The following is an 18,450-nucleotide window of genomic DNA, read 5'->3' as shown; positions in this document are numbered from 1 at the left end:
AAATTTGGGATTGTGACTGGCGCGCCGCTCCAGCAGTGTGCCAAAAAGTGGTGTCTGTAGTTTGGCTCCTGGGGCGCCGCTCCACACAATGCTCCCTAACCTCCCTCTTGTAGTTCAGGTTCTAGCGCCCTGCGCCACTCAGTGCGCCAGGGTCACCAGGTCCTCTACCCTTCCAACCTTCTTTCCATATAAGTTCCCTCGAATCGTACCTATGTTTTCTAATTGATTTCTTCACTCTAAGTTATATCTAATTTCGATAGATCATCCATAACATGAGATCATAACCTTGAATTGATAATTCAAATTCAAGGTAGAGCTAGGATTCAAGTCGTGAGAGTTCTTCGAGTCATTTTAAGAAGTCCTTTACAAATTGTTTTAGAACTTGTTTTAAATGACTTGAGCACAAAGTTGAGGAAGAGTAGAGCTGGGTTCAGTTTCTTTAAAATGATACATGGGAACTAAGTATTCCTAAGAGCACATCTTTTTACATTTAAGAAGAGAGGAAACATCGATTTCCAAAGAGTTCATGAACAATTTTCAGTATTATCTCTTTTTATTGAAACCTTTTGAGTATAATCTCAAAGTTGAGGAAGAGGAAATGTTTTTCTTTAAAACATAAAGAGCTAAGTTATATTTTGGGAGTAGTATTGAGCACCAATATGGATGAGAGTTCTAACAACTCACAGCCCCCCTAAACCATGTACCGAACGTTGGTAGAAAAGGGTCATACTTTTGAGGTGATTCATTTATTGCTTTTTAGCATAGAATAGTGGATCCACTTAGTTAAGGAGTTCTATACCCCTGCAAAGTATAGGACAGTTCTCACAGCATGGGCTAGACATTGTACCATCACATAGCTCATAGTGATGGTTGTCGGTTAGAGAATCTCCCAATAGTTGCTATTTTGTAGTTTTACATCCAAACAGAGTTTATATTATATTTTCTAATACACTAAGTTGTTATCTACTGTTTTAAAGCTTTTCTTTATACTACATGATTTCTATTTCTTTATAATGAAATGAGGTTGAGTTGAGTTGAGAAGAGGTAAGTATTTCTTCAGTTCCAATTAAAGCTTATGTTTTGTTTATTTTTTCCCTCACATGCTCGTACATTCCATGTACTGACGCCATTTCGCCTGCATCTTTTATGATGCAGATACAGGTAACCAGGATCAGCATCCAGCGCTTCGTTGACCCAGTTGAGTTTCAAAGTTGTTGGTGAGCCTCTTTGCTTCCGGAGGATCCCTTGTTTACTTTTGGTCATTTCATTTTTTTATTAGGATGTTGTGGTTCTTTTCCGGATGTCAATCTCAGTTAGTAGAGGCTTCATAAATAGATAGACAGTAGTTCATGATTCTTTTCCATTTCAGTTGTTTATGTTGAGACTTGAGTTGCCACTTTGGCTAGTTCAATGTTTATTTCTAAAACATTATCAGTTTACCTTTGAGATAAGTTTAGTAAATATTACATTTGATTTGATTTATTGATGATTAAGTCTTCCACTGAGAGTTTAGCTAGGCCAAGGGTTGGGTTGGGGCCAACAATGGTTCTCAAGTGCTGGCCACGTCCAGGGTGTAGGCTCGGGGAATGACAAATCCTTACCTTGAGAACGATTAACCCCATCAGACCTTGAATGTGAGAAATCACCATTATCCTTTCTTGCCCTCTTTGAATCCCTAGTTTTCCCCTTAAGCTTTTCTTCTTCTATTTTTTGTGCATGAACCATAAAATGGGAGACATCCATCTCCTTAACAAGAATGGTGGTTAGGCATTCTTTGACCACTAAGTCGGAAGCACCCGACACAAATTTACTTATCCTTGCCCTTTGATCGGCAATCATAGTTGGAGCATATTTAAACAATTGTGTGAATTTCAAAGCATACTTCTTCACACTCATATTCCTTTGACAAAGGTTAATGAACTCAAGTACCTTTGCCTCCCTCATCTCAAGGGGAAATAAATTATCAAGAAATGCAACCTTAAATTTCTCCTAATCAAGAGGACCCTCATCTACCGCTATCTCTTCCTTCCATTGGTTGAACCAAACTTGAGCAATACCCTTAGGTTGATAAGTGGCTACTTGCCAAGGTAGGACCATGAACTTCTAGCTTAAGTGATCCACTAGCTAATGTCTATCTAAGACAATCATCGTCTATCTTAAGACAATCATCCTATGGGAGGTCTTCCATCTCATTATCCTCTCAGTTCTAAGCATATATCCTACGGAATAATCATTAATCTTAACTTGTCTTATCATTGAGATATGGGTATTAGCCGCTTGTCGTATCATAGGATTACTTCTTAGACCATGCGTGAGAAAACCTTTCACCATCCATTATCTTTTCATAATAGCTTTTAAGGCCCATAGTCATTCACTTCATGATAGAAATGCCCTACTACTAATGGAAATAGTTTTTAAATCGTGATCTATAATCATTGATGGCATATCCAGATACCATACTAATCAAGACCCAATTTAGGAAAAAAGCCTGAAAAGCATTGAGGGCAAGTCTAGATGTCATTAATGTCATGTGGCCAAGCTTCATAGAGCATATAGTTTTCTTCATCTATAAGCTTATTTAGTCATAAACATGCATTATTTTCAATTATTCATAAGCTTCATCATGTTTTTAAAAAAATGCATCCTCAACTTCATTTACATCAATCTTATTAAAAGGACATACATATCTTCATAAATTCATTTTTCATGGTTTATAATCAAAATCATGGATTATGCATGGGTTAATGGGAAATAAACTTAAAAAAATGCAATTAATTAACTTCATGAATAAAAAATCATAACACAATCAATTGGATCAACATTGAAAGGAACCCATAACATGGGGAAAAAACCCCTAACTTCAATTGGGGATTTCTAACTTGAAAATTGGAGAATTTAGGAACACTATGGAGGAAAGAGCTCCAAAGGTGAAACTATCATACCTAGGAGTTCAAAACCCTTAAGAAATTGGTGAATTGGAGACTTGTTCTTGAAACCCTAACTTGACTTCTTCTTCTTCTTCCTTAGAGAGAGAACTATTTGAGAGGAATACTTGATCTTCCTTTGGGAATTTGAGACTATGAATTGAATTGAATGTTTTTGGGGGTAAAGATCATATAGGGCTTTGGGTAGAAGGTAAAACGACATAGTATTGAGTTAAAACAATTGGGAAAGACCCAAAAACCTCTGACTTAAAACTTCTTAATTGACTCAAGGGAAGGCCTAGACGAGCCATCTACAGCACCACAGCTCATTAAGTGGGTCGTGAAGAATGCTCCGCTCGATAGGGCTTCACTATTTCAGGCATAACTTTTTACTCCAAGCTAGTTAGTAGGAAAACGTTGTGGCGTTGGAAAGAGGACTTAGAGATCTTTAATTTTATAGGTCATGGGGCCACCTAATTAATTTTGTGTTAAAAACAATGATCGTTTGAAGTTGACCCAAAACTCTAAGTCTTATAAATCCCTTTCATGGACAATCTCACGGTCCATGTGGGGCTTCATGGGCCGTTCTGACCCCATGGTCTTGTGACTAGGGAAGAACCTCTTCTGATTTGACCTATTTGACAACCACTTTGACGACCTATCAACACCACCATGGGTCGTCTGGCCATCCGTCAAGGTGGAACTTGTCTGGGGCAGGTTCTGTAAGACCTCACAAGCCCATCAACAAACTGTGCTCCCCTTCACGACCCATCTAGGGCTCCATGGAGGGTTCCATGGTCCACTTTTGGGCACTTGCCCGGTTGACCCCTTTCTAGCTTTTCTCGAATCTGAGGTGTTACAAGACTATGTTAGATTTCTACTTTGAAATGTCAAACTCTTTATTTGATATAAAATGCTTTAATTTTATCAATTACTATTTGTACATGTTTTTCAAGTGGCTTTTGTAGGGCCTCTCCAGGTCTTATGCAGCTTGTCACACCTAGGGTGTACTTTGGGTCGTGACAAACTTGGTATTCAGAGCACAAGGTTTTAGAAAAGATACTAGGATATCTAACAAGTCGTGTTGACTAGAGTCTTGTTCATAAGTATGAAGAGCACCACATTTATGAATAGAAGGCTACAATACATTTAGGACTCTTTGCTTCTTTCATTACCCTAAAGTTGTGCGATAGAGTCTATCTTTATAATGATCTTTCTCCTAAATTGTGTTTGATCCCTTTAAAGATATGGCCCCTCGAAGAGCTTATGTGAGAAGGAGTGGGGGTAACGAAAATATGGAGCCCGAGTTTCCTCAAGTTTTGGTTGATCCTTTATCCGAGAAAGTGACTTTTGAGCTACTTTCCAAGTGTTGGATCAAGCTATAACGGCCCAAGCCAATAGAGAGGCTAATTCTCCCATGAACCCAAATGTTGGTACGACAACGGCAAGGATAAGGGACTTCACTAGGATGAATCCTCTGAAATTCCATGGTTCTAAGCTTAATGAGGATCCTAAAAGAGTTTACTGATGAGGTTTACAAGATAGTAGGTATCATGGTATTGTCTACGGTTGAGAAAATGGAGTTGGCGGCTTACCAACTCAAGGGTATTATGTTCATGTTTTACATTTTAAAGCATATCCCTCATACATAGTACATTAAATGTACTAATGCATATTTGTGCCTGAATTATTTCACCAATGTAGGGCTTGATGACTCCTCTCCCTTCATTCGTGGCAACATGATCACTCTAGAGATTTGAAGACTTGGTGAGTCCTCATACTCGGAGGACCATGTCACCTTTATTGCTTTCTTATGTCATTTATTTTTGGATATTGTACGTGGTATACGGGTTACATCCCGACCACTTCTTTGATGTTGTAAAAAGGCTTGTCAAGACTATGTTAGACTTCCGCTTTGAAATGTCAAACTCTTTATTTGATATAAAATTCTTTGCTTTTGTCTATTACTATGTGTATATTTATGTCAAGTAGCTTGTGTAAGGCATGTCGGGGTCTTATGCGTCATGTCACACATAGGGTGTACTTTGGGTCATGACAGTCGATCCCCTTAAAACATAGAGGTATTATGAATTTATCTTAAAGGATATAGATTTAGTAAAAAATGAGCATATAATTGAGAAAAATTATCTATATAGTATACAATACTCGAATTTTAATCCCCTTTGAATGGTTTATACATAATCCACATACCCCATTCTCCTATTGAAAGCTCATCGACCCCAGACATATAATTGGTATGATTATAAGGAACCTGGTACAATTTTATGTATGTTAGGCTTGGTGCAACTACTAGGGTCCCTAGTCTCATTATTTCCCTAAAAATTCTTTTGTCAAAATTTTCAGAGGGAATTATTTCCTCCCTTTATTTTAAAAGTACAGCTGGATAATAAGGTTTTCCATCTGGAAAATATTTTTTTTTAGATGAATCCCTTGTAAAATATATATTGGGCTGCGTTGTAGTCATTGTTTATGAAATTATTTTGAAATTTGGTAACACCTAGAGCTATGACAAAGAAGGCCAAGCAAATTCTAGGTGGAATACAAGGCTGAATAGTTTTTATTAAATAATTTTTTTGTTGTGAAAGTAAAATTATCCTAAAGATAGTTTCATATTTTATGTATTTATTTTCATCTTTTTACATATTGTTTAGGTAGGGGAACATAAGATTCTTTCGTTAAATAATGGTGTTGATGTCGTCTAATTTGGTAGTATAGGGTTTTCTTTGGGTGATGAAACGAATACCTAATATTATATCATTTACATCCTTGGTTATCATAAAATCATTAATAAAATCAATTCCATCATTGTGTATGTGTGCTTTCCAAAATTTACAATTTATTTTAAGTTTTTCTCTATTGCGGAGAATAATCGTGTAGACCATAGTTTAATAAATTTCAGGTGGAGCATAATATCTCTACCTTATAAGAAGATATTAAATTATGCACCTTTTTTATTGCCAAAAGGATTTCTTATATTATTAGTTGGTTCTTCGACATTCATGAATTTGAAAGACTCAAGTATCTAAGCAAGACTATTAGAATTAAAGGATAGGCGCCAGCAGTCCGCAATGATAAGTTAATACCAAATTCACAGAAGGATTCCAAGCTCTCCAAAGAAAAATTTAAAAGAAGGCTCGAAGAAGCCTTATTAAATCTCAATACTGATACAAATCAAAATAAATATTGGAGTTATTAGATACTGATTCCTCATATAATGATGAAACCGGCAACAAAAATATGTTGAATCCGCAAGGATAGGCAAAAAGTAGTAAATGCTACAACTATTATCCATATACTTTAATTGTTATCCCAATTATTCCATAGACATTAATGATCAAAATGTGATAGACACATTAACATTAAATGTTAAAACTAAAAATATGAATAGTACTTAAAAGAAATTTAAAAGCGAAGAGAAAGAACAACGGAAGAACAAAACTTTCAACTTCAAATATTAAAACATATAATTAAAATAAGAGTAGAGAAAGTATACTTACAATAAAAAATTTATTGTTATACGGAAAGGAGAGAGAATGTCATGACCCTGAAATGGACGTGATAGCACTCATCTATCCCACCAAGACAAGTCAGCCTCAAACCCAGTAATATTAAAGAATTGCATAAACTAAAAGAATAATAGCATAAGAGCGGAAAACCTAGCCAATTTCATAAAAACGCCCCCAAAACCTGGTTATCATGTGTCAATCGATCCGTATCAGATAAATCGAATGAAGATCCAAAGTTCGTCACAAGGAGCCATAAGTTTTGCAACTGCCATTACTCTTGGTGAGTCCATTGAAAGTTATGGTGTAGGAAGTGTGTTGTTCTCTCATCGACCTGAGTTCAAAAAAGATGATTTCGTAGCAGGGCTACTTACCTGGGGAGAGTATAGTATAATAAAGGAAGGTTCATTGTTGAATAAGTCGGATCCTAATATGGGCTTTCCGTTGTCTTATCATGTCAGAGTTTTTGAATTTAGAGGACCAACTGCCTATGGTGAATTCGTCGAAGTGTGTAAATCGAAGCTAGGGGAGAAAGTTTTTGTGTCTGCTGCTTCAGATTCGATAGGGCATTTAGCAAGACAGTATGCTAAATTACATGGATGTTATGTTGTTGCTATGCTGGTAGTCAAGAAAAGGTAAATTTTCTTAAGGAGATACTTGGATACGACGATGCATTTAATTATAAACAACAAATTGACCTTAAATCAGTTCTGAAAAGTTGTTTCCCTCAAGGGATTGATGTCTAATTCGACAACGTGAGAGGCAGGATGTTAGCAGCAGCAGTGGCAAACATGAACTCATTCGGCAGAGTAGCTGTTTGTGGGATTATTTCTGAGTACACGAATGCTAGTACACGAGCTGCTCCGGAGATGTTGGATATAGTCTACAAAAGGATTACCATCCACGGATTCCTTGCAGTTTATCTCATGAATGTGATGCTGAATTCTTGCCGAAAACAGTTGAGTACCTCCTAGGTGGAAAACTCAAGACCATTGAAGATGTCTCACGAGGCGTTGAAAGCATTCCCTCTGCTTTTATTGGACTATTCAATGGCGACAATATAGGCAAAAAGATTGTCAAAGTTGCAGATGAGTGAAAAAATATGAAGATTCATGATTGTTGGCATATTTATTCATGAATTAATAAGTCAAGAACTTACTTACTTCCGTCATATTAGCGAACAATAACTTATATGTGCTTCTTTCAAGTTGTAATCCATTTTGATGCTCTTATTTAATAGGTGTAAGATTTCTGGTGATTCAAGTGCTCGAGAAGTCTGCAGTGCCATCTCGACATAGAGTTGGAAGCAAGTCATAGCCAGCTGAAAAATTAGTAGTAGAACCACCTATGTAAAGCAGAGAAGAAAACTCAAACATCTTATTATACTAGAATACGAAAACTGGAAAATAAAGATTAAAAGACCAGAAAACAAATGATCCATGGGTATATGTTGCAACCACACGTAGGATATATCAGTTGCAGCATATACCCAAAGATATTAAGCAAAAAGAAGAGTTTATCTGAACAAGCTAAGCAAAGTGTAATCATTAATAAGTAAGGAAGGTGCTACCGGTGTCTATGACATAGTGAGCTAACAATGTACAGAGTAATAGGCATGCATCAAACAAACAGAACAGGATCGCGGTGAAGTCATAGATGGGGCATTTAGCTCATTCAACTTACAATGTAAAACTCCAAATCGGTATCAGATTCAACAATATGAAGTTCCCAGCCACCACAGAGGTGGGATGAGTAGAAATCAAGTCCTATGGCATGAACCATGCTTGATCGTCCATAGATGATACCATGGCATTGGACCATTGTTTAAAGCTCATGTGCAGCCTCCGTCATTACATCAAGTATCAATAACTTCTGAATGACATATAAGTTTTGTGAATAAAGGAAACTTGCTCATTTCGAAAATACACGTTGATCCTGACCGACTAATGCTAGTGGGAATAACTCAACCCCATAAGCTAGCTCATGAGGAGAAGAATGTCCAAGTCCATATAAAGAGACTACTAGCCAATTCCCATTCAATGTGGGACTTTAACCACTCTAACACCTCTCTTCACGCCCATGCCCAATTAGACCGTGGAACAGGAGCCCAAATGGGGATGGACCTACTCTGATAAGTGATACTCCATTTGCCCAACAATAGTTGTCCACTATACTATTTTGAAATGTCCAACAATACATGTCCACTTTATGAAATCAATGGATAATTTTACATTTAGTTCATAATTTACTCTTATCATTAATTATATTTATTTCACTTTTACATTTTTCAAAACATTGTATTTATAATATTCAAAGGGTGATATAGTAAAATTACCCTTCTATTTATAGTTTCTTAATAAGTGTGTAAACTCAATAGTTGACAAGTATTTTAGACAGAGTACCATATAAAATGTAAAGAGTCAATGGATCTATTTCCTTGTAGTACTATTTTAAGAATAAGAGTTATTTGTAGGTGTATAAGGATATCTATCTAAGGAAACTAAATTAGAAAAAATCCTTAACTATCTCTATCCATAATTATTCTATGAATAATATGGGTAGATATGTCTATGTATATTTTGTAATAGACCTATACCCCAATTTAAAGCATTATTAAGCCCTTCTCAGCAAACTATTACTTGGAAATCTTTTGAAGAAAATTTTCAAAGTCTATGATCGAACTTATCTTTAATAATAAATTGTTAATAACTATGGTCAAACATATCTTTAATACAATAATAAATTTTCTAAATCTATGGTCAAACATATCTTTAATAGTAATAAAATTTTATAATATATGGTCAAACATATCTTTAATACAGTAATAAATTTTCTAAATCTATGGTCAAACATATCTTTAATGATAAATTTTAAAAAATTATGGCCAAACATATCTTTAATATAGTAATAAATTTTCAAAATCAATGGTCAAATATATCTTTAACAATAAATTTTCAAAATTTATGGTAAACATATCTTTAATACATTAATAAATTTTCTAAATATATGGTCAAACATATCTATAGTAATAATTATTTTCAAAATTTATGGTCAAACATATCTCTAATACAGTAATAAACTCTCAGATAAACAATAGAAAAAACAAACAACATGTGGACTTCTACCCAAATGGAAGCATCATTAAACCCTATATAATGCTTCACTTTGGCTCCTGACAATTCACTCTTACTACTTCATATTCACTTGTGACTCATTGCACAAGAGAGAAAAAACAAACCCTTCCATTCAATGGCCAAAGATAGTATAATCACAAATGATAAATTATCTATGGTAGATGAGAAAAATCCATTAATTTTTGATGGATCCCAAATGAAACACAACGAGAAGGATTGTGCTATAGCACAAGAACTTCTGGTTCCCCTTATCGACTTAGGGGGTTTCTTTTCTGGTGACCCTGCCACGGCACAACAAGCATCTAGGCTTGTTGGTGAAGCGTGCAGGAGTCACGGTTTCTTCCTTGTAGTGAACCATGGAGTTGATGTTAATCTCATCTCCAACGCCCATCGTAATATGGACATGTTCTTTAACTTGCCTCTCTCTGAAAAGCAAAAAGCTGAGAGAAAAATTGGTGAGCATTGTGGCTATGCTAGCAGCTTTACTGGAATGTTTCTGTCAAAGTTGCCTTGGAAAGAGACACTCTCTTTTCAATACTCTGCTAAAGAAGACTCATCGCATATAGTTGAAGAGTATTTCCAAAGGACAATGGGTGAAAGTTTTAACAATCTTGGGTAAGGACAACTGACTACCTCTGCTATGTTTCAAAAAAAAATTCTTATACCTCTGCTATGTTTCATTTTTTTTTCTTATACTCCCTCTGTTCTTTTTCTAATTGTCATGATAAGGTTTGGCACAACCCTTAAGAAAAAATTAATAAGGAGTGTTGTTAGACCAATATATCCCTTATTATATGTTTGATCTTTATCTACATATGTGCCTCTTAATTCTAGAATAATTAATGTTAAGGACAAAGTTTGAAAAGAATTATTACTTCTCTCTTTATATTTTAAATTACAACTATTTTGGAACAAGTATTTTTAATCTGTATGACAAATAAAAAGGAACAGAGAGAGCATTACTTCTCTTTTTAGTCAGTTTCTAAAAATTGTTCTTTTTTTCTTCTTCTTTTTTGAAACTCTATAATTTCAACTTTTCACATGACATATTTAAAACCACAAAGTTGGGCATTCTGGTCCAAATTGAAATCGAAGGAGTATCTATTTTTCTATTTTTTTCAGTTTTGTAAATAAATTAACTTTTTCCCCCTTTAATTACACAGGAATGTTTATCAAGAATATTGCAATTCCATGAGCACACTTTCTCTTAGTATCATGGAGCTCTTAGGAATGAGTCTAGGCGTACAGAAGAACCACTTTAAAGATTATTTCAAAGACAATGAATCCATAATGAGAATCAACTACTATCCGCCATGTCAGAATCCAGAGCTCACCTTAGGAACATGGCCTCATTATGATCCAACATCATTAACCATTCTCCATCAAGATTGTGTTAGCGGACTTCAAGTTTTTGTGGATAACGAATGGCATTCCATCAATCCAAATTCCAATGCCTTTTTGGTTAACATAGGCGACACATTTATGGTAAGCAAATTTACATGTTAGAATTATATAATAAGCTAATGTACTGCATATAAATAGAGACAATTAGACAAGCAATATATATTTATTAGACAAATAATATAGGAGATTTTCACATAATATGCAATGGTAAACATGATGAGGGCTTAGGACATATGTACAACATGAATATGATGTCTTTCGCTTAATTGATCAAGTGGGGTTATAACAAATTTGGTGTTTGCCTTTTTGTAGGCGCTATCAAATGGAATATTCAAAAGTTGCTTGCATAGAGCAGTGGTAAACAACTATAGTCCTAGGAAATCACTTGTTTTCTTTCTTTGTCCAAACAAAGATAAGGTGGTGAGGTCACCAACTGAATTGGTGGACTCCAATAACCCTCGAATTTATCCCGACTTCACATGGCCTACCCTCCTTGAGTTTACACAGAAGCATCACCCAGCTGACACAAACACGCTTCAAGCTTTCTCAAATTGGCTTCAACACAATAGTACAAAACCTTAAGAGCTATACATAGGAGGTTCAAAATTGAAGATCTTGGAATTTTCTTTATATATGTTGAATATTTGGCTTAGAACAACAGATCTTCTTACTGCAGTAATTTTATTAAGTTAGACCTGATTTCTATTGTTTCTTATGAAGTTGATGAAATCTGAAATATAGGACGTAGTTATCTATTTTTTAGTTGGATTTTTAGTCTTTAAATACATGTCTTGTGTTAGTCAATACTCAATCATATGACATTCTCGATTTCTATTGTTTGTTATGTAGTAGATAGAATCTAAAATATAGGACATAGTTATCTATTTTTCAGTTAGGTTTTTAGTCTCTAAATACATGTCTTTTTTAGTCAATACTCAATAGTATGACATTCTCTAGTGCAATAAAATTTTATTCTTCAACTTTTCTTCATTTGTTGTTTTCCTGCATTTCTTTTCTTTCAAAAACCAACAATTGGGATCTAAAGCCATTTTTCTTGAGGGACTTGTGAATGAAGAGATGGATTTCAAAAATAGTTTTCATAAATGACTTTTCTTGTTTTCGATGGTGAATCTCACCATAGCTTAAATTAAGAGTCACAAGAAAAAGGAAACCCTGAAGTCCAAGGCAAAAGTAACTCTGTTTGTTGTTGTTTCAACCACTATTTTCATAGCAATCATGTCTCTCCCATTAGCCAAAGAAATTTGGAATTATCTAAAGAAAGAATATGCTAGAGGTTGAAGAATTCAAGTTGAAGAAAATGAAACACTCCGAGACAATCAAAGAATACTTGGACATATTATTTGACATTGTTAACAAAGTAAGATTTCTAGGCATTGAATATGTTGGATATAATCTACAAAAGGATTACCATCCAAGGATTCATAGCACCTTGTTTATTTCTGTCACGCTCAAACTTAGGGTACGCGCAATAGGCACCTGATGCCTCACTTGGCCGAGCAAACCAACTAAAACATAAAGGAAATAAAACAATGAGGGCCAAAAAAGTTTCCACAATAACCTGCTGCTGAAACAAGATAACTGGACCGGCGAGGTCACAACAACATTAAAGATAATGAAATAGATCATCAAGACCAACTTAACTAATAAGAACTAGCAAACCGACAAGGTCGCAACTAAAATCATAAATATAATAAGCCGGCAAGGCTATAAATGAAAACTGAGAAGATTACCAAAGTATATCCACAAGTCTCTACGAATACTACAACTCAACTGGTTGGAAAAAGTTCCCAAAGATACCAACAACTATATAGAAAACTCAAGTATACAAAACTGATAGACAACCAATAGCTCCAGAAAAAATAAAGCATACCAATCCTCAGCTGAGACAACACCCCTATTGCAAAGGTTGATTAAGATATCTATCAAAACCTACAACACGACATGAAACGTCTCCTAACAATGGGAGGTTAGTACGAATTAAATTGTATTGGTATGTAAGGCAGAAAGTGAAAGTTTAAACAACTGGATAAAAAGGTTAATAGAGATACTATCTGAAAATAAAACTATGTTAGCCTCCATGACTGACATATGACCTCATAGTAATCAAATATGCATGATATGCTCGTGTAATCATATGTCGTGAATACATATATACAGATGCAAATGTATGACATACCCAACCAAATGCTAGCAATAGCTAACATGAATAATATTTGCCAACTTGTGGCTATCTGTACCATATACATTGTCTTATGAGAAAATAGGTCCCCTTCCCTCCGATTATAGCTCGAAGTAAATGCATAACATATCATGATATAAACTCTGGAAAAACACATAGTAGGCCATAACAAAAACTTAGTCAATCTTTGCTCTTTCGTGCTCTTATTCTCCAAACCTTAGAATCACTTTTGCATAACATGAAAACGACTCATAGAACCTCATAGGCTTTTAGAATAAGCATGAGTACTAACTCAAAACTTTAGAAAGGTAACTTAATATTGAGGACGTTCATAAAGATCTTAAGGTGCTTAAAGAATGTACTCATGACTTTATTTAGCTCTCAATAAAACTTATAATAGTTTCGAAGCTCTTGACTCGACTTTAACTTAGAAAAATAATCATTTAGGAACTCAGAAGGTGATTGACATGCTTAACTTGATTTATATGAACAACTCCAAATTGGTAATAGTATGATCCATTTTAGAAATTGGCTGCATGCAAGTATATACCAAAAAAATAGAGTATAAGATTTAATATTAGTATCAGTTTCAAAAAACAATTTTGTAAAAGCTTCTGACAAGAAATAGTAGCTTGACAACTCCCTTAGATATATCATAATAATTCTCCAACATTTCAGCTCTTATCTAAGGACAATAGCTCGCTAATAGACATAAAGAGTAAAAAACTTGACGGATGATAACTTTACCACCAAACATACTTCACAATGATAAGGTATGAGAACGATATGATAAAATCAAGGAATAAAACCAGCTGACTTCTCAATGACCTTCACAGAGGGTCTTTCTAGCAATAAAATAGTAAATATAACTCATTCGATGATTTATAACTTTTTGCAATTCGTGCGATATGAAAAAAAGAATTTTTCTTTAACATGCCTTAAATATGGGCTTGAATAACTTGATGTAGATTATCAATTTTCTCTTAGTGATAAATGATCACCTCAAAATATTTTCTTTCCACAACTATTAATCAAACGTAGTGTGCACATACATCTCTACAACAATTGAAAGCATTATTTGGTAGGGGAAAATGTAAGACTCCGGAAATGTGTAGACTTAACTAGAGCTAAAACGAATGAAGAGTCCAGCAAGAAGGCAAAGGGGCCTAGATCACTTAAGAAAAAAGGAGGAAAACAATTTTTGAAATGGACCACTTGACGATGGGGCAGCACCATCGCCCAAGCAATTTGGCTACCAGCCAAAAGGACCCTCCCTCACCTAGTGGGCAGCCCCCCCTTGACCTAGCTACTGGAATTTTGGGCGATCTAGGTCGGGGCTCGCCAACCCACTTGGCGCATCGCCAACCCACTTGGCGCATCGCCCAAAGTCCCTCCTCCTCGGTCATGGGAAATGCTCCATGATAGAGCATTCTATAATTTTAGGCGAGCCAAGGGTCCATTAGGTGTGCCGCCTAGTGCCCTTGGCGACCTAGGGGGGTGCATTAGGCGAGCTAAAACGGGACCTTGGCAGATTTTAAGTCCAAACTTTAGGGGCTTTAATTATTCTTCCAAAAGTTGAGCCAACATTATTATACTCTTTTCCTAACAAGTATATAAACCTTTTAAATTTAAATTCACCCAATTTTAGTCATTAATTCACAACACCCAAATAATTCCCAAAATCCTCTCCCTCACAATATTTCCCTCACTAGAAATCCTCCATTCAAGAAGAACAAGAACTTGAAGATTAGAGCTCAAGAACTCACCTTCTCAACTCCAATTCGTGAGGAAATCTTCAAAAAAGGTATGGGACTCTTGATTCATGGAAAGCTTTCTTCCATGAAGCCCTTCAACTCTCAATTTCAAATTGGTAGATTCTTCAAAACCTAGGGTTTTCAATCTAAGTCATGGGTTCTTCCTAAAAATGATTTCAATGAGTTAATTGTATTATATTATAATTGATATTTTTGTTTTATGGTGATTTTATGATAAAGTCCCCCATGAACCCATGAATTTCCCCATGACCCAATTTCATGAATTGTGATGGGTATATTGATGCAAGATGTATACTATGAATTGTGTCTATGGTATTTTAGTTATTAAAATCATGTTATTATTCATGCCTATTGTAGTATTTCTAGGTGTGATTGTGAGACATGATCCATGACCCTTGAAGGGTAAATTATGAGGTTTTGTACATGTTGATAAAAGTTCAATATGAACTTATGATTCACTTAGAAAGTGAAGATCCTATGACTATTGTGTAAATTGTGGTATTGTTGAAGGATCATTCTCTCCTTACCCTTGCACATGACTATTTATGAATTGTCTAGGATGATGATGATGTTGTTGTGTTGATTGAAAGGCTATTCTCATGAAACACTATGAACATGATGTGAAAGGTTTACTCACATGTTAATGATGATTCCAAGGTTGAAAGTCCATTCTCACCTAATTGAATCTATGAGCTATTTTATGAGTTGTATTGAATGAAGGGCAAGATATTCCTTCACACATGTAAATGCAATTCAAGAGTAATTATGTATAATTTGGGAAATAATGCTTAGCACCGAGTGGATATGGAAAATGAGGTATAGGCCCTCCCGTCAATACAATAGGTCGGGTCATTTAAATTATTCTCATGAGATGGAAGCTCCTCCGCCAATACAATAGGTCAAGTTTCTAGAAGCAATCTCCATATCCTATAAATATGTTCCCACATAGGTCTTTAGCTAGTGGATCAACCTAAAAGCGAATACATTTAGTTCTACCTTAGGCAAGTAGGACACCTTCTTTCGGTGTGGGGTTACACGACACTGGATTCCATGTAGCTCACATGGTCTATGTCGATTATGGCTATTTTCCCTACATGACAAGATAATGAATATGACACGAACTATACTTATGAGTTCTTGATGAGCTTTACTTAGTAGGAGTGGGGTATGGGACTTCACTTTTACATTGCACAAGTAGACTTGGAAAGGGGTTATGGGATGGTTCTTTATGCTATGATAAGATATGAAGGTATGCATGTATGTTGAATGGATTGTTGCTATGAATGACTTTCCTTATGTTCAAGTAATGTACATGACTATTTCCTTATCTATAACTATTGACTATGATGAGGTCTAAGGATGATATGTATGACTAAGGTGGCCTCAAAGGAGTACTTAGTATGGTTGGTATTATGGGAGGCCAATCATACATTGCACAAGTATATCTTAGGGTTGCTAAGGTAATGGTTCTACTATGTTATGAGGATTTGTATGATGAATATGCTATGACTTTTATTTTACATTAAAGGTGCATGGTGATTCTCAAATTTGACAAATGCATGTTTTTTAACTAAATTATCCTTTTTATCATATTTCAATGATTTTTATGCATGCTTTCATACTTAGTACATATTTGTGCTAACCCATATTTCTTCTATATTTTTGATAAGTGTAGGTTCCGGCTAGGTGAAGTGTACTTCCTTTCTTGACAAAGGCTTGAATTGCTTATCTCCAAGACTTGTGTGAGTCCTCATGGTTCGAGGACAAGATGCCATTTACTTCTAGTTGCTTTCCATTATTCTATTTTGAGACTTTACTTTGTAAAGGGTTGTGACCCTTCTTTGACATTCTATTGTAGTAGATGGTTAATGAGACAATGTCTAGACTTCGCTTTTGGATTTTAATAAAAAGACTTCGATTGTAAAATTTTAAATTTCGCATTATTTCTATTTTTTTATGTTTATGTATGCTAAGGGTTTTTATGAGAATCCTTCGGGGTCAAATATGTCGTGTTGCATCTAGGGGGTACCTCTGGATCGTGATAGAAAATTGATGGATGTTTACAGTAATTGAAAACTATATCTAGTAAAGCCAAAATCGACAAAAATTTATGTTTTGCAACCTATATCTAGAACATAAAATATGTTAGCTAATTTGAAGTACAAAGCAACAACATTTAATGCTTTGCCCAATTGGTGCCACCACATAAACTTTAATGGTTGTCCACTCCCTTCACTTCCACGTGGAGGTGGAGGTGGAGGTAACATTTTCAAAATATTTTTATTCCATTATATATATATATATATATATATATATATATATATATATATATATTCGGGTATTGCGTAGATTTGTGGTAAAATATGAATAACTTTTGGATCTACCACAATTAGTAGAAAATTATTTCGAATAAAGTCTACATCATATAATAATTCTTCAATATTACTAATCTCTTTATCTCCATTAAAATATTAATAAATCATAAACTCTTATAAAATAATATAAACACATATATCGTAATTAAAGAATTCTTTTAATGAATATAGAAGGCATTTTTAAGAGAGACTAAAAATATATTTATATCAAATTCTTATTTAGAATCCATGTCTCCAAACGTGAGCAATATTAATATAAAATTTTCAAATTTAGGCTCGTAAATCCTTGACAAAAAAAAAGAAGACAACTGTAAGTATATGAGGTGTTATATTTTCTAATATAAAACTTGATCCTGACAGAATAATACGAGTGTAAAGATATGACACATGAGTCTGACTTTACCCCAAAACCTAGCTAATGAGGGGAGGATTGTCTAAGTCTAAACAATCAGATCACCAGTTCATTTCAAACAAAAGTGGGATTTAACCCACTTTAACAACCCTTTATGCTCAGGTCCAACTAGAGAGTGGATCGGGAGCCTAAATGAGGATGGACCTAACTTTGATACCATGTATAATATAAAGTCAATGTATCCATTTCCTTTTAGTATTATTTTCAGAATAAGAGTTGTTTATATGTGTATATGGAAAACTATCTAAGAAAACTAAATTAGAAAAAGTCTTTAAATATCTCTACCCAATAATTATGTTATGAATACTATGTTTGGATATGTCTATGTGCATTCTGTAACAGACATACATCCCAATTTTAAGCATTAGTAAACCCTTCTCAACAAACTGTTACTTGAAAAAATTTTGAGGACAAATTTTTAAAGTCTATAGTCAAACTGTCACGCCCCGAGGCTATCCCCTTGACGTGACACTGGACCTCGGATCACGAGTGACCCCAACCTAATCATGTGTCTGGCATATTATAAGTATACTAAGAGATACCAAATAAAACAAGTACCATGAGGAATCAAAAACAGTAGATAACTGAAAGTGGGGAATGCCCAACTAGTCTTAATATATGAAATGTACTAAGAGTTTAATAACAACTAAAAGATCAAACTCAATAAGTCAAGCTGATTCTACTACTATGTCTGAAAAACCT

General features: G+C 34.8%; 1 protein-coding gene and 1 pseudogene across 1 annotated transcript; both read left to right on the top strand.

The window, feature by feature from the left end:
- Nucleotides 1-4,171: 4,171 nt before the first annotated feature.
- Nucleotides 4,172-7,592, top strand: LOC125830626 (NADPH-dependent oxidoreductase 2-alkenal reductase-like; annotated as a pseudogene).
- Nucleotides 7,593-9,697: 2,105 nt separating this feature from the next.
- On the top strand, nucleotides 9,698-11,568 carry LOC125830661 (gibberellin 20 oxidase 2-like). The gene is made up of 3 exons (XM_049509842.1): nucleotides 9,698-10,197; nucleotides 10,746-11,067; nucleotides 11,299-11,568. Exons 1-3 carry the CDS (start codon nucleotides 9,698-9,700, stop codon nucleotides 11,566-11,568), a joined length of 1,092 nt encoding a protein of 363 aa, XP_049365799.1.
- Nucleotides 11,569-18,450: the final 6,882 nt, after the last annotated feature.

The sequence above is a fragment of the Solanum verrucosum genome, unplaced genomic scaffold (assembly GCF_900185275.1).
Source record: "Solanum verrucosum unplaced genomic scaffold, falcon-dt-bn FXZP01000297.1, whole genome shotgun sequence".
NCBI classification, from domain to species: domain Eukaryota; kingdom Viridiplantae; phylum Streptophyta; class Magnoliopsida; order Solanales; family Solanaceae; genus Solanum; species Solanum verrucosum.
Note: the sequence above shows the minus strand (reverse complement) of the source record. Positions and strands in the feature narration are given on the sequence as shown.

Excerpts from the sequence above, each read along its gene's own strand:
- LOC125830661 (XM_049509842.1), top strand. The coding sequence starts at position 9,698 with ATGGCCAAAGATAGTATAATCACAAATGATAAATTATCTATGGTAGAT. Across the intron at positions 10,198-10,745 it reads GAAAGTTTTAACAATCTTGG|GAATGTTTATCAAGAATATT; the intron begins GTAAGGACAACT and ends TTAATTACACAG. Across the intron at positions 11,068-11,298 it reads ACATAGGCGACACATTTATG|GCGCTATCAAATGGAATATT; the intron begins GTAAGCAAATTT and ends GCCTTTTTGTAG.